Raw genomic sequence first — 16,125 nt, 5'->3', positions numbered from 1 at the left:
GACGAGGTTCTTCATCCGTGCGCGCAGTTGGTCCAGTGGTATTTCTCGCAAAATGTAGACATTATGTGTTTGACAGCGAGTGCTACGGATATCGCCACGTTATGCTGCATGGTGTGCTGGCAAAATGCTCGCACGTGACATCACGATACGCCAGCTGGCGTACCATGCGTATGATCCACCGTTTAGATGCTATGTGCGTCATGCGACTCTCAAATATTGGTCGAAAAAGGAATAGGACAGTAGACCAAAAGAAATAGTTTCGGCCGGCGGTATCGAGTGGTTGTCTCCTTCACATCTCCGTTGGTGCGTGCTCTGTTCCCTAGAGCTTTCAGTGGCACACGTGTGCTTAGGTGCAGCTGTCCTCTCGGAAAGCACCGTTTTGAATGTAGCTTCGCAGCCGCTAAAAGAGATACAACTGCAAAAGGACGACGTTGCATACGGAGTACAGATGAAAAAAAAAAAAAAAAAAAAGAAACGAAGGAATTCGACGCTGCTGAACCGAATGTCGAGCGTTAGCTGAAATGAGAATGTACACTGTTTTGGTTCAGTGCTTTTCATGCTTATAAACATTACAAATATGTGCTCATAGATAATTAAAAAACCAGACGTCATCACCGATAATCACCGTAATGAAACGATAATGAAACGTAACAGCCGTTGTACGTCTGTCTAATTGTATTTGGTCACTTACGAAGCGTGTATGGACATCTTCGCAAAGGTGGGACAGTTGACCGCACTACGCTGCGTGGAAAGAGCAGTTTCGACTGCAGACAGCGTAACATAAACAAAGTGACGCCGAGAGGGCAGCTGGGCGCATTTCACTGTGACAAGAGAAAAGTGCTTGCCTACATGTAAACCGAATTACCGGATTCCTTCGGCGCACACGCAGTGGCATTAGTGGGGCCAAGTAGGGCTAATGCGCGTGCGCAGCCGGCACTCTCTACTTCTCTGTGCGTCTACGCTATGCTCAAAATAGTAAGCCTCGAAGCCGTGGATTCATGTTTCAAGGCCAGGGGTCTGTTTTAATAATAATAATAATAATAATAATAATAATATTAATAATAATAATAATAATATTATTATTATTATTATTATTATTATTATGCAATGCACCGTAAACGCTTTCGCGGACATTTAGTGCATGTGGTGGGTTGACGGAATGAAGCGCGTGTCTGTATCGGGCGGTTGTGCAGAAGAGAGTACTGTTATCCACCGCGGCACACGCACATCGCCACTGTTTTTAGACTGCCGCAATGAAAAAAATCAAACGTATTTATTAGCACAATGACAGCCTCCCTTTACGAGTGCACATGGTCATCCCCGATTAGTCATCGCGGTGAAATTCCAAGCTTTTTGGGTGTTTCTTGCACCTCATTTCGGTTTTGTACCGAAAAAAAAAAAAAGTAAATAAACGTCACGTTTGGTTTTGACATAGGACATCGTTTTCTTCACACCTTCGAACACGTCAGTTAGTTTTAGTAAAGTAAGTAGAGGAGGCTCAGAATTTTTGCCTCCGAATGGCTGAATGTCGATTGACACCACCGAAATGAAATATGCGACGATGTGTGGAGCGGAAATCACATGACAGTCTGATTCGGCGCGCAGTTTTGACGTCAAGGTCACCAGCGGCATTTTTCTTTTTTTACTGAAAGCATTTCCGATAACAAACATGCAAAGCAGTAAAAGAAAATAAAACCAAAGACTAACGCTAGTTGTAATCCTTACTGCTTAGCATCAAGGAGCCACGTGGTCTTACTCAAAAAGATTCAGAAATATAAGCATAGTAGCACAGCTAGCAGTGCGAAAGCAATTCCAAGCAAACACGCAGAAGACACGCGGCAATATCTACCAAGGCAGCAGTTGTTGCTTCCCTCAGGAGATAGGAGCCCGAGTCTTGCATGAAGGCACATTCACGAACTGGGCTGAACCTGTTCAATCCGTTTCGAAATGATTTTTGATAACAATACCACGTCAATTCGATGCAGACAGCTGTATGTCGAGACCTTGCGGTGAAATCCACAGTTGACCGCGTCGAGTTATCGCTATAGCTTCGTTCCCACGTGTAGCGAACATCACCCATTTTTGCTGTGCACAGATAAAAAATGGCGACCACGCCTTGCAGACTACTATTTTTTTTTTTAGTGATAGGAAAACAAATTTCCACTCCTTTGCAATGATCAAATCGGAAATAAATGGGAGGGAATGGAAACAATGTTCAAAAAACAAAATGACTTGAAACAGCATCGCCGCAGAAGAAACTGCATAAATATTCGCAGCATCTGCCATCTTCTTGGTTTAGAGAAATTGCTTCAAGGGTCTATCAACTTGCATCTTGAGCGTTCACGAGCATACTTCAGCCGACTGATTGGAAAGTCATTCTAAGGAGTTCTTGTGTGGACAAAAAAAGCAGGAGGATAAGGGTTAGGTGCAACAAGTGGCCCTGAACCAGCTCTGCCATTGTTCAACTCTAATCCTGCTGAAACGCTGCATGGCATATTGAAACAACAAAACATTGGGGTGAGGTCAACGAATTGCCACCATGATTGATCTCATAATAGAGGAAGAGAGAAGGACAGGGACTGGTCATTTTGGGCAAGGGCTAAAAATATACAGGCACGAGGGACAGGCAAACCGCTTTGTCCCATGTCTCTCGACCATCCCTGCCTCTTTTTTGCGCTTTGTCAAAATGAGCAAACTCCACCAACTAGCCCAAGAAACAGCATTGCAGAGAGACAGTGTGCCTAAAGCTCATAGCCGCTTTTTGTAAGCCTACAAAAGCTAGTAAATTCAGACTAGATTGACCAAAATTGACCAAAATAATCTGGGCATGCACAGGGCAAATGTTTTGTCTAACATGAAAATGAATACATTCCGATGCCTGTGCTGCTTAGCATTCGTCAAGTTTTTTCTCTCAGTGTGGCGATTGAAGAAAGTATAAAGGCATACCACTTCCCCAAAGTACATCCAAATTGCGTCATGTTGGGGGTAGAAGTGGCGTGGGGTGAAGGGAACTACTGGAATACATAAGCCCCGACTCCAAACACACATGTGTCATGCACTGCCGCGCTAACGTCGTCGCACGCGTCAGCCAAAGCCGGTCTGCGCATGCGCGCAGCGCCTGCGTGCATCGCGAGCTCTGGTGCTGTGATCTGTCCCTGCCAGATATCTGGCGCGTGCTACACGCGTCGAAAACTAGCGAGGGGTTGGGACCGCGCGGCTGTCCCCTACTCCGTTCTTCTCGTCCTGAAGTCCACTTAGCTCCCCCTGCTTCTTTTCTTCACAGAAGTTTTCTTCACGGTTTTCAAATTTTCTCAGTCCGCGCGAGAGGGTGAGCGAGCCAGCACCACGAACATGCAGGTGCATTCCCCTTTTGCGATGCCTGCCGTGACGGCGGCGTTGACGTCGCGGCGCATGGAAAGTGCTTTGGAGTACCCGCTTTATTTATGGCAGTTACGAGGGTTTACCTACAGAAGGAATGTGAGGATTGACAGCCATGTTTGTCAGTTCTTCGATTTTCCGTACTGTTTCCTCGGGCTGTTTTTCTTTTTCCCATCAATGATGAAACAAACCCTTCACACATTCGTGGGGACAATGTTTGCAAACGGTGTATATTCGCCAGTACTTGTCTAAATGGATTACGTTACTTCCTAATGCGAAATTTGAGCATATCTCATTGGCTGTTCCAGCTTTTCGATAGATTGAGGCAAAGACAACTTTTTTATTTTATTTTTCACATGTATTTCTTCAAGAAACACTACACTAACAGTTCTTGACTGTCATGAAGGAAGCTTTGTGGATCAGGAGTTCGCGTAAGGCAGCGTATGGACCTGTAGGAGCGTTGCGCAGCAAAGAGATAGCAGCGACTGACTGATGCCGCTGACGCCGCTAGCGAGTCAAGTCAACATGGCTCTGAGTTTCGGCTTAGGATGCACTGCGATCCCCTTACACCGGAAAACACCGTCGCCACCACAAAGGAAAAAGGTAGGAGGAGGGGGGGTGGGACACGCTGCGGCAAATGGTGGCAGGAGCGTGCGCTGCCCTGGCTGCGGAGCTGGTTACGAGGGACAACGCAGACGGGGACGCGAAACGCAGGAACGGGCGCCAAAGAGCTGGGCTCTAAAAAAAAAAAACGAAAGAAAGCTGTTCAGCACGCCAAATGGCCACATCAGGGCAGCGCGAGGAAGTACATGTCCGGACAAATTCTAGGGGCAGTAAGTAACCGAACGGCGTCTTGCATTATTCTTTTGTTGCACATACAACGACAGAAACGAATCCTTTGACTCCAAAGAATCCCTCAGTGGCAGCCAGTTATGCATTTTACCGTGGTTAGCGCGAGTGATTGCCGTTCTATGCTTGTTATGAAAGCAGGTGATGCTGGCAGTGAATAAATAAATAAGTAAATAAATATATAGAAAGTACACTGGATTCGCAATGCAGCAAAGACGTACATCTAATCAATGAAGAGTGCAGAGGAGATTCAAAGGGGAAGGGTCGAGAAGGAGCGGTCTAACGCGCTTGCGAAACTAACCCGCTTCTACTGGCGACGTTGCCTCATAACTGTCTGCTACCCTCCCCTCTCTAATTCATTTCCCCCAAAATTTAGCCTGAATGCATTGCGGCAGCTGCGTGGTGCTTACCCTTTTGGTAGGTATTTCACACCTATTTCGCAATGCCGACTCTCCTCTCTAAGGTAAAATGAAATTGGCCATCGCCCTTTTCTCAGCTCATTAGGTTACCAACGTCAGTTTCTATGGTTAGAAAAGCCCGAACTAAAAAAAAGAAAAAAAGAAAATGATTACTGTTGATTGAAACCGACTTTATTGCAATTTTATTATGTGCAATAACGTTTGATAAAAGTAGTTCTGCACCAGAGAGCTCGCAAGAATATCCTACTATAAATGCCATAACTTCAAAAGTGATAACAGCTCAAAAGATGGGTATCAAAGGAAAGACAATACAGGTGTCGATTTCAGCCAGAGTTCATGACGAAACCACCAAAGATGTATACTTCGTCTCACAAAATGTTTTTAGTACTGTGAAAGGCCGGGGCGCCATGGACCAAGAGCACTTGGACACTTGCGCGCGAGCGAGGCAAACGCGTTTCCCTTTTTTTTTTTGTACTTTGTAACTAATTTACAAAGCTCCCCCTGTAATTTCTTGTTATAGCTCCCCTCTGCACTTCCCCTCGCTTTCCTCTCCCCATCATTTTGCTTTCCCGCTGGCTGCAGCTTGGGCGCTTCAGATTTTAGGTAGCAGTTGAAGGGGCCGGCAGCACTCTTTTCCTTCCTTTTGTTTGAATAACCACTATCCACACCACCTATAATAGGCAATTGTGCTCCCACTGTCGCCCTTGCCCATTCGAGGGGTGCGTCGGAGCACAATTACCTATTACAAGACAGCCCTGCACCTACCAATGAACACCTCTAACGCAAAACTGCTAGCTCTTGGCGTTCACAACACCTTCGAAGAGATCAAAGAAGCCCAACTGGTCACGCAGATAGCCAGGCTCCAGCAGACTCCTACGGGGCGCTCGCTTCTTAGGCGACTGGGGCTAGGTGCAACTGCGGAAATCGAGAACCGTACTGCGAGCATACCGGACGCAATTCGCCAGACGCTAAAGGTTAGCTCCCTTCCCCGGAACATGGACCCCAACTTCCATGTGGCCCGTAGAGCAGCCCGGGCGAAGTATGTACAACTAAATTTAGCTACAAGATCCACCACGGTATACACGGACGCGGCTTCGTATACAGGAAGCTCACATAATAGCGCCGTGGCGGTAGCTATTGATTCCAACCTAAAGGAACTAGCTAGCGCCTCAGTCAGGGAATGCACGGTAACCGAAGGGGAGGAGCTGGCCGTTGCTCTTGCGGTGGTAGCCGGGTATCGATGCAACACGTCCCTTACCATTCTTACAGATTCTAGAGAAGCGTGCCGTAACTACATGAACGGCCGCATAGGTCGCGCCGCCCTCAGGCTCCTCCATAGCACGACCCCATCAAAAGTCAAACACAACATCTACTGGGTGCCAGGACACACCGGCATAGCGGGGAACGAACGCGCCGATCAGGTAGCTCGAGGGTACACGAGCCGAGCTTCCTCCCAATCGGACGATCTACCCGAGCGAGTCGGCCCTACGTACTCCGACATTCTTAACTACTATAAGGGGGTACGGATCCGCTATCCGCCGCCTCATCGGGATCTAAAACAACAAGAGGCCGTGTACTGGCGAAGACTGCAGACAGGAACATTCCCTAACCTGCATACCCTGAGCAAAATTTACCCGTCACAATATCGAGACACCTGCCCATGGTGTGGTAGCAAACCTTCGCTATACCACATCACGTGGCAATGTAAAAATAACGACAGCTTTCGTAAAGACCCGAGTGCGGAACAGTGGGAGAGCCGGCTCTCCAGCGGCGATTTGGATTGCCAACTAGGTTTAATCCAGCACGCCCAGCGAGCAGCGAAGCTCAGCGGAGCCCTGGAATAGGGGCACCGGCCCAGTGAGAAGACGGAAGATGGAACTCTTCCGCTACTAGCACAAGACCCTCGTAGAGAAACTAACGTATTTCCTATCCTATCCTATTCTATTACAGTGCGCATTTGAATGGGCCAGGGAGCCCCTGCCTTTAGCAGTGGTGCAAATCTCTTGTGAGTCAAAGTATAGTATACAAGGGCCACATAAATATCTTCCATCCTGTTGCACCTTTCCATTTTTGGTACAGTCGAACCTCGTTATAACGAAGTAGCATCGGAACCGTAAATTAGTTCGTTATATACGATATTCGTTGTAACAGTAGACATAAATATAGGCTGCAAAGCCACAATTTGGCTTGCGCGAATATTCAAGATATACTGAAATGCATTATTCTTGGCTTCGAACCCACTATAAACGAAGTAATCCTTACCTGTGTCCTTGTGGCATTTCAAACAAAATAGACCGGAATATGGGAGTCGAAATACAACATGACAAAGTTCGTTTGGCAAAACAGATCTGCGTTCATTTATTTGAAGAATGATGTTATCTTCGTCTGGTGGCTTTTCACAGCATTCCGCAGAATGAAGTTTTCCACGACGTCCACGCACGTGAGGGCCTTTTCCATTTCAGCAGTTTTGGCCATAGGGAGCTTTTCCAAATAGCCTCTCAGCCTCCTGGCCATGTCTGCGGCGTCCGCACTGTTTATCGGTGGCTCATCCCGTTCGCCTTCGTCACTTTCGCTATCGCTGCTGCTGTTATCCTCAGGCAACACGACACGATCCACAATTTCCTGATCCGTCAGCTCCGGCGCCACGGCCAAGTTCTCGTCGGCCGAAACAAAATCTTCAAATGCGATGCCTGGGAGCGCCAGTCGATCCCAAGTTCGTTCCACCTCTACCAGGTTTCGGGCTGAACTTCGTCTTCGACGGTAGGCAAAACAAAACCGGCATTCGCGAAACAGTTCCTTATTGTGGACTGCGTCACCTCATTCCATGATCCATACAACATTTCGAGCGTCGTCTTGATGTTTATGGTTGTTGACTTGCGTTGATCAATATCGAAGACCAGCCGCATCACCAAACGCTTCCGGTAATTGCACTTGAGCGAACGGATGATGCCCTTGTCCAACGGCTGCAAAGCTGAAGTTGCGTTTGGTGGCAGAAACACCAAGCGAACTGCCTTCAGCACGACAGAGACTTTGTGTGCTGAACAGTTGTCCAATAGCAAAAGGACCTTCCTCTGCTGCCTCTCCATGTCCTCGTCGAAAGCTCTGAGCCAGTCTTCGAAAAGTTTGGCTGTCATCCATGCTTTCTTGTTAGAAACATATTCAACTTGCAAATTCCGGACGCCTTTCAGGCACCTCGGACGTGCAGACTTGCCGATGACAGTGAGCCGTCTTTTGTCTGAGCCGTCCATGTTCACGGCAACGACAACCGTCACCCGGTCTTTATTCTTTTTGCCTCCATGGCAGGTTTCATTCTTGACTGCCAGCGACCGCTCTGGCAACAACTTGAAGAACACGCCGGTTTCGTCCACGTTATATACGTTGCGCTCGTCGTATTCCTGGAGCAAAGGTCGAAAGTTCTCCAGCCACTTATCACACGACTCCGCGTCAACAGCAGAACCTTCGCCAGACAAAGTGTGGCATGCGATCTCGTGCCTATCTTTGAAGCGTTGTAGCCAACCGCTACTTGCACGAAAATCATCATGTCTCAGTACGCAGGCCAGGCTATTGGCCTTCGCTTGAAGGAGTGATCCTGAGACCGGCAAGTTTCGCGCCCTTACATCCTTAAACCACGAAAACAAAGCCGCTTCCACATCCGGGTAAAGGCAAGGCCTAACTCTTTTGCGGTCAGCTTTGATGGCGTCCTCGGTGTTGCCCTCAATCTTCTTTCTTGCGGCCAAAATGGTGGACAACGTACTTGGTGGAACGTTGAATTCCGATGCAATATCCTTTTTCTTGCGGCCACTATCCACAGCTCTCAATATCTGCAGCTTCGTCTCGAGCGAGATCGCCTTCCTCTTCGTTGCCATTTCGGCCGCTGCACGAGGAAAGAGTGGGGTGGAGTCACGCGGGCTCGCCACCGCCGTCACCGTCTCGCAGTTGCCGTGGTTGCCAGTGTTGCTGCCCTTGCTTTCACCGCTGGGCAAGTGGCGCCACCCTTCGGCCTTTTGTCGTCGCGCGAGCTTGCAGTTTTTGCCCTCAGTTCATAGGTGGCGCGACCAGCCAAATGCGCATTTTTGTGCTAGACGGCTGAACTTCCAACTTTTTCAAACGTTAAAAAAAAAAAAACGAAAAGTGCTGTTGAGAATTGACTTTCAGTATTTATTTTGCTTCTTTTATGCTACATTTAGAGTTTTGAGCCTCGAGTAGACCAAATATTTCTTCGTTACAACCGATATCGCGGCGGACCTGACGTTTTCGGTTTCGTTATAGAAGAATAAATGTCGTAAAAATAAAGCGTGGCCAACCAAATTTCGTATTTGGTTCACTATAACCGATATTTCGCTATATCTGTGTTCGTTATAACGAGGTTCGACTGTATACACTTGAGCTATCCTGAACATATATCGACGACGTATCATCAACTCGCTCAAGCTTCCACTCTATCCAGAACAGTGAACAACAAAACGAGGTGGTACTTTTCATTTACGTTACGCACATTCAGTCATGGCCGAATCGAGAGGCCATGACTGAACTTGAGCCGCGTCGCCGCTCAAGTTCAGCCGTGGTAAGGCAAGCTAGCACCCCGCAGTCCTGCTATCCGCAGTAGTCAAGCTAAGAACAGGTGAACGCTTCCCCCTGCGCACGGCGGGGAGAAGAATGGGGCTTTAAAAACCCACCCTCCAACAAAAGAAAGCTTCTCTACAAAGCAATGGTTGGGTCCCTCGGCCAACTGGGGGCAAGGCCGATAGGCACTTTCTCAGTCCTGAACCAGTGGCGTAGCCTAGTAGCAGAATTTGAACTAATTCCAAGATGGCCACCGTGGGACCCCCGCCTTAAGCCTCTCATAAGAAGTTTCAAAGGTCTGAGCTTTTCTGGAAACTATCGGCTAGCTGTTCAAAAAACCAACAGGGTCAAAGCACGCCTGAGCACCATTAAATGAAGAACTGTTTCAAGTAATCAGAGTTTCTTTTCCGACTTAAGTTCAACGAAGGATTCCGTGGACAGATTTTCTGGGCTCTCTATGAAGCCAAACTGAGACACAAGCGACTCCTATCCAAAATTTTGTTGCTCCTGAAACCAAAACATCGTGCAGTCGACCGTTCCAGCAACGAGAGCAGGCTTACAACTGAGTGCTTTCTTACTACAGTGCAGTCCGCTTATAACAATACCAGATATAGCGATATATAGCTTATAACAATCAAATTCTTGAGATTTACCATTTTTCCCATTGCCCCTATATAAAAGTAAACCAGATATAACGACGATTATCAGCTGCACATCGGATACAACGATAGCTTTATTACTGCCCAATAGGTGTTTACCACGAAAATTTGACTGAATATTCAATAAAAGAATAAAATATTAAAGGCAATGACGCGAAAACTCGACATATGCGGCGAAAACGGAATGAAATGAGCGCTATCATCATCGCAATCGCAGCCGCGCAAAGGGTGCTGCTGTGCTGCTGTGGCCGTATCGCCATCACCAATTTTGCGCCCGTAAAAGAAGCGGCAACCACATTGATGGACAGCGCGATAGCTTACGAGATGAAATAGCAGATTTATCGGGATTTTTCGCAAGGTTTCAACGTTGCCAGCCTCATGAAAAAATACAGACATTCGCACTCTACGATTTTAACGATCATCAAATCTGGGGAGCCCCGTCGGGGTGGTGCAGTGGTAAGATGCTCGACTACTGTGCCGAAGTTCCTGGGTTCGAACCCGACCACGGCGGCTGCGTTTCGATGGAGGCGAAACGAAGTGGCGTCCGTGTGCTGTGCGATGTCAGCGCACGTTAAAGATCCCCAAGTGGTCGAAATTACCCCGTAGCCTTCCACTACGGCTCCCCTTTCTCTCTTTCCACTTTTGCTCCCACCTTCACCCCTTCCCTTATGGCGCGGTTCAGGTGTCCACAGAGCAAGTTTGACAGATACTGCGCCTTTCCCTACCTGTGAGCCAATTATTATTATTATTATTATTATTATTATTATTATTATTATTCTAGGGATGTCCTTCAGTTCATCCAGCCGCTAATTGGTTTTATGCACGCAAAAAGGACTGCCGCCTGCGTACACGCTACTGGAAGCAATGCTCACAGCGATTGTCAAGCTTCAGCTGCTGCTCAAGCGAGTGCAAATTTCAGACTTCTTTAAGTATGCTTAAGTTATTTTACAGCTATTGATGTACACAGTAATAAAGTGTTTAGTGCACTTTACGATGGTTAGCACTGTTCACATTGCTAGTAGTAGGCAAGCCTACATGCATGGGAAAATATGTGGGTGTGCTTTTTTTTTTTTTCTTCACCAGCCCCGATATAATGATAATTGCTTATAACGATCGGATTTTCAGGTTTTCTCAATATCGTTATAAGTTGACTGCACTGTACTGCCCTCAATGCAGACTGAGAAAAGGCATTTATTATGCACCTGTGGATCTGTAAATTGCATTCAAATGTGGTGGTGTTAACAGCGAGCATTCTCAGCATTGTCTACAAAACCAACTCCAGCATTTTTCTCAACCGCAGTCGCATGATGAGGCTCTCCATTCACAAAATTATTCCCTCAATTAGTTCACCATGGAAGGCTGTTTCATATAACACTCGGGCAGACCCACTACGAAATCCCAGTGCAAATCTACTGAACCTTACGCACAACTGCGAAATGAGCTATGGCTGAGGTGTTTCTGCCCAGCCTCCAAAGCTGGCAAGCTACAGCATGCACCCGCTCACCTCAATGAAAGGAGTCTTTCCTGTGGCCATCTCCACAACTGTACAGCCCAGAGACCAGATGTCGGCCTGCACAGGAAAGCAACAAGATCACAATAAAGTAATTGCTTTATTATTTCAGACTTATCAGCAGCTCCGATTCAAGTAGCTTCCATGAAATTTATATACCTTCTTTATAATGGTGGAATCAAAATTGATACAGATCAGTACATCAAGGCATCATATCATCGTACGAAGAGGCTAAATCATGGGAAGTGCATCAGACCCATCCCAGCTCGATGCGACGCATACAAATTTTCATTTTTTCCTTCAGCTATTGAAGAATGGAATAGGCTGCCACATGAATTTATGGGCAATATCTGCCTTGATATTTTTCTTAAAAACGTTTAGTCATATTTTGAGAAGCAAATGGTGCAAACAAAAAAAGAAATCGTTCCTAAAATGTGTTTCGTTATTCACTGCGAGTGTTCAGTCTAGGATTTTATCTTATTAGTACCTATTGTCTAACGTGTTCTATTATTGTGTCGCTTCGCGGTTCTTTACAGTGCTTCATATGCGAAAAATTGAATGCCCGTTACAGTGTTGCAGTGCGTATGTTTTCCATTTTTTGTGTTTCTGATGTTTTTCATTTTGTATAACGGTCCCATCAACTCACCCACTCCTGTAAGAGCCTACCAAGGCTTACAGTATGCTTAAATAAATAAAATAAAAATAAAGCCATGTCTTTATACCAGCCAAGATGACTTCACAGCCGGAAAACACCCTCTCCCAATCCCTTCCAATTATTCCTGTTTTGATTCAACCTATTATCCCAGCACATTTCCCAAGCAGACTTTTGGCCATTCTTGCTAAGGTCTCGCTGCCCTTGGCACTTATTCTGTCCTTCGAACATGACACTAGCTGCAACGCACTACATGACCTGCCCATGTTCATTTCTCCTCTTTCATGTCAAATAAGACATCCTACAATTAATATTTGCAGTCAAATGTGAAGCGCACTACTACTAAGAGGTGCATTATAAAAAATTTTGTATGCATTTTTTTTGTAGTTTCCTTGAACAAAAAGTTTCAGTCGCAGACAACATGGCTGCAAATTGAGCTCCTGGAAATAAAAATGCACTCATATTCTTTTGTGGCTCTCAACCTCATCACTCTGCAGTGGTCAATGAAAAAAGCCTTCAATCTGCAAAGACATCCAAAGTAATCTTCAGTGATGTCTTTGGACACATCGAAAAACTTTTATTAGAAATTTTCTGTATAATCGAAAATTACCGAGTAGTACACCAAAAATTTTCTAATTCCCTGCAGTTTCAATGCACTGGGCGCTTCACCGCAACGCTTGACCGCATTGACTCTGCAGTGAAGCATCCTTAAAACGAGACTGGACCATTATTGTGAGCCCCGCCGGGGTGGTGCAGTGGTAAGATGCCCGACTACTGTGCCAGAGTACCCAGGTTCGATCCCGACCGCAATGGCTGTGTTTCAATGGAGTCAAAACAAAAAGGCGTCCGTGTGCTGTGCGATGTCGGCGCACATTAAAGATTGCCAGGTGGTCAAAGTTACTCCGTACCCCTCCACTACGACTCCTCTTTCTACTTTCACCTCCACCTTCCTCCCTTCCCTTACGACGCAGCTCAGGTGTCCACAAAGACAAATGTGACAGATACTGCATCTTTCCCTTCCTCTGAACCAATTATTATTATTATTGTGAAGAGGAACCTTCCAGACAGTGTGTGCAAAGCAAAGCAAATTACGAAACCGTGAAGACACATTGTTCTCACTTGGGTTTCGTCTCAAATGTAGACAACCATTTGACAGGTGTTCATCGGATAAAATTACTGTGCTGCAAACAGTTTTCAGAGTTTTAGGTCAATTCAGACATTCTTGATCATCCTTTGAAGGCCAAAGTAACGAGAGTTTACTGTATTCAGCAACGACATTACGGCTCCACCCGGTTTCATGCAGGTCTCATGAAATCTTGCATAATATTTGCACTTGATTCTGCAATGGCATGAACACTTCTGTGCAATTCTAGTGTATTTTATCTGCTGATGCTATGTGAATTTTTAAATAAACAAGATAAACAATGTTTGCTACTTTTTAATTTTAATTCCTTTTTTTTAACGATTTGAGATATTCAACATTGCAATCGATATTTGAAGGCATTTTTCACGATTCATATTCTGTTCTTATACTAAAATTTAAATATTCATACACCCCTGATGGTTATGCGTCCCACACTTCCCTTTTATACAGCAGCTGACCAATCTTTTAGACTCAGTAGGACTCAAAAAATGGTTCAAAGAACTAACAGTCTGAAAAATCTGAAAACGTGAAGAAAGAAAAGATATCCCTATCCTGCTAAAACCAGGCTTTAAAACTTTTGACTTGGCCATTTCCTATGTTCTGTTTGCAAGCAATAATATTACGCTGTACTATTACGTACCATTAGACATGTGCGTACACTTGCAGGGTGTGCCGCAAAACGAAAGTTTGTTCGTTCATGTGCTCAGTTTTATTTTGAAGGCACTAGCACATGTTCCTATAAAGGTGTGTGACGCCTTCACAGCAAAGAAAGAATACCACGCAGATCTCAATTACATACAGGGGTCCATGAAATTGGTCAGCCACCATACTCCATGCCCCTTTGGACTTTTGAAGTAAAACACAGAACTTTCTCGCAAAGCTCAAAGCCACCATGCATGGGTTTATACTAGTTTTGAGCCTTAACCAGCACAGCGATAATAAAAAGTCAAGGAATCACTCACCGGTGCGCCATAACCGCGCTGACCATTGTCAATCACTTCAGGTGCCATGTACTGGAACGTTCCTGAATGCAGGGAACCAAGAAAAATACATATTGGGTACAAAAAATTATGGGACACTTAAGCTCCACCTTTAATGGTACGACACAATAGTGTAGGCTACCAGCCTACATATAGAGCTTCACCTTAATAAAGCTGTATGAATGTGCCTGCACGGCCTAGGAGTAACGTGAATGCAAGGGTCCTGGCCGGAAGATTCTGGTATTACCCTCCCATATGAAAGGGGAGACCCAAGTTGGCAGCTCCTGACAAATGTAATGCTAGCCAACCCTACGTCCAGTTAGTGCTCAGCCATGTCAGCTGCCAGCTACCGCCTGCGCGCCACGCTTGTGATTTTCGCTCACAACATCAATGCCGGTGAACAGGAACCTTTAACGCTACCGCGTTAAAATGGTTATGGATGGGGCTGTGCCCTGCCTTGAGCAAATGGTAAAATGCATGAACATAGAGTAAAATTGCTGCAGCGTTTCAGTACGTGTGAATTCCCACAATGGCAGACAGCAATGAAAAAACAAAGCGGCAGGCAGCTATGGCCTCGTATCAGTTAGGCTGACCTGTGAACGTGCCCGTGACCATGTTCATGCCCGCGAGACGCTTAGAGGTGCCGAAGTCGGTGATCTTGATGCCACCGCTGTAGGTGTTCACCAGCACGTTGTCACCCTTGATGTCACGGTGCACTATCCGCTGGTCATGCTGGGTGGGTGGTGGGGAGAGGAAAGAACAGAAGAAAAAAATTAGTTGCAGTTTAGCTTGTGGTTAAACCTGGAGTTACACGAGAGCAATCAGCATGGCTACGCTTAGGTTCAGCGTGAAAGTAAAGACATCGCTTTTGCACATAGTAGTTTACTCTATGGTTTCAGCTTTATGCCATAGGGGAACCACTTCATGTATTAGCAGCTCTTGCCTCTCGTCGTTGACCATTCTCATTGGGGTGTAGAAGACTTCTACAGTACAACCTCGATGTAACGAACTTCAATTTAACAAAATCCCCGATGTAACGAAGTATTTAAGTTTCTGTAACTTCGGACGCATAGAGCACAATGTATTTTTAGCCGCCCTATAACTGAGTAAATTTCGCCGAACTTTCAATGTAAAGAAATTCAGTTGAAGGCTCAATGCTTGAACAAAGGTGTACCATGAATCTGAGCGGTTGAGAGCAGTGCCCATCAAAGTGCACGCAGCCTGAAAACAAGTGCAGCGCGGCCAAGGTAGATCGACCTTGGCGCGGCGGCGCAGCAGAGCTGAGCGCGCTTAAAAATGTGATGACACAATGTAGCATACGCTGCGCCATCTGATGTACTAGTGCGTGGGAGATGTAAACATGGTGTTGAGCAACTCTACTAGGCGGCACGAGCTTCAGCCTAGTTAAGGCGCCGCAGAGCAGCATGCAGGCTCCCTACAGAGTTTATGCCTATTTTTTGTGCAGCGCATGTGGGCGTGCAGAGTGTGTGCATTTGTTTGTTGTCGTATTGTTGTGCGACTGGTGACCTGTCCCTCGTCGTCTTCGTAGTCGTGACGCTTGTCTGGCGGCTCCGTTCCAGCAGTATGAGTGGCAAACGAAAAGTGCTCTCTCTAGGAGTGAAGACCAGCATACTAATACCGTCGCGAAGGGCGAAAAGAAGAAAGATGTCGCCGCAACGTTCAGGATACCACAAAGTTCACTCTCCACGATTTTGAGCTCCAAGGAATCCATCATCGACTCCTTAAAAAAGGGGACAAGCAGCTAGCGGAAAAGGTTGACGGCAGCGACCTATGAAGATGTGGATAAAGCCGTTTTCAAGTGGTTCACGTCAACCCAGGCGCAAAACATTCCCATCGGTGGAGCGATCCTGTGTAATTTCTGTGTCCTTGCGACAGAAGAGGTGACCATGGAATCCATCCTGAACGATGTGGTTCAGAAATTGCAAGGTGAGAGTGACGGCGAAACGGAAA

At 46.2% G+C, this 16,125-nt stretch overlaps 1 protein-coding gene across 11 annotated transcripts in view; it reads right to left on the bottom strand.

Moving 5' to 3' along the window:
* Positions 1–16,125, bottom strand: part of Ask1 (apoptotic signal-regulating kinase 1) — a 177,056-nt gene that overhangs the window by 62,393 nt on the left and 98,538 nt on the right. For all 11 annotated transcript variants that reach the window (XM_084598099.1, XM_084598108.1, XM_084598103.1 and 8 more), the window contains 3 exons: positions 14,748–14,886; positions 14,137–14,198; positions 11,373–11,438 (listed from right to left, as the gene is read on the bottom strand). In XM_084598099.1, the coding sequence (XP_084454225.1) occupies positions 11,373–11,438; positions 14,137–14,198; positions 14,748–14,886 (267 nt within the window). The remainder of the gene's footprint in view (positions 1–11,372; positions 11,439–14,136; positions 14,199–14,747; positions 14,887–16,125) is intronic.

The sequence above is a fragment of the Amblyomma maculatum genome, chromosome 1, assembly GCF_055883805.1.
Source record: "Amblyomma maculatum isolate TAMU_Amacu chromosome 1, ASM5588380v1, whole genome shotgun sequence".
NCBI classification, from domain to species: domain Eukaryota; kingdom Metazoa; phylum Arthropoda; class Arachnida; order Ixodida; family Ixodidae; genus Amblyomma; species Amblyomma maculatum.
Note: the sequence above shows the minus strand (reverse complement) of the source record. Positions and strands in the feature narration are given on the sequence as shown.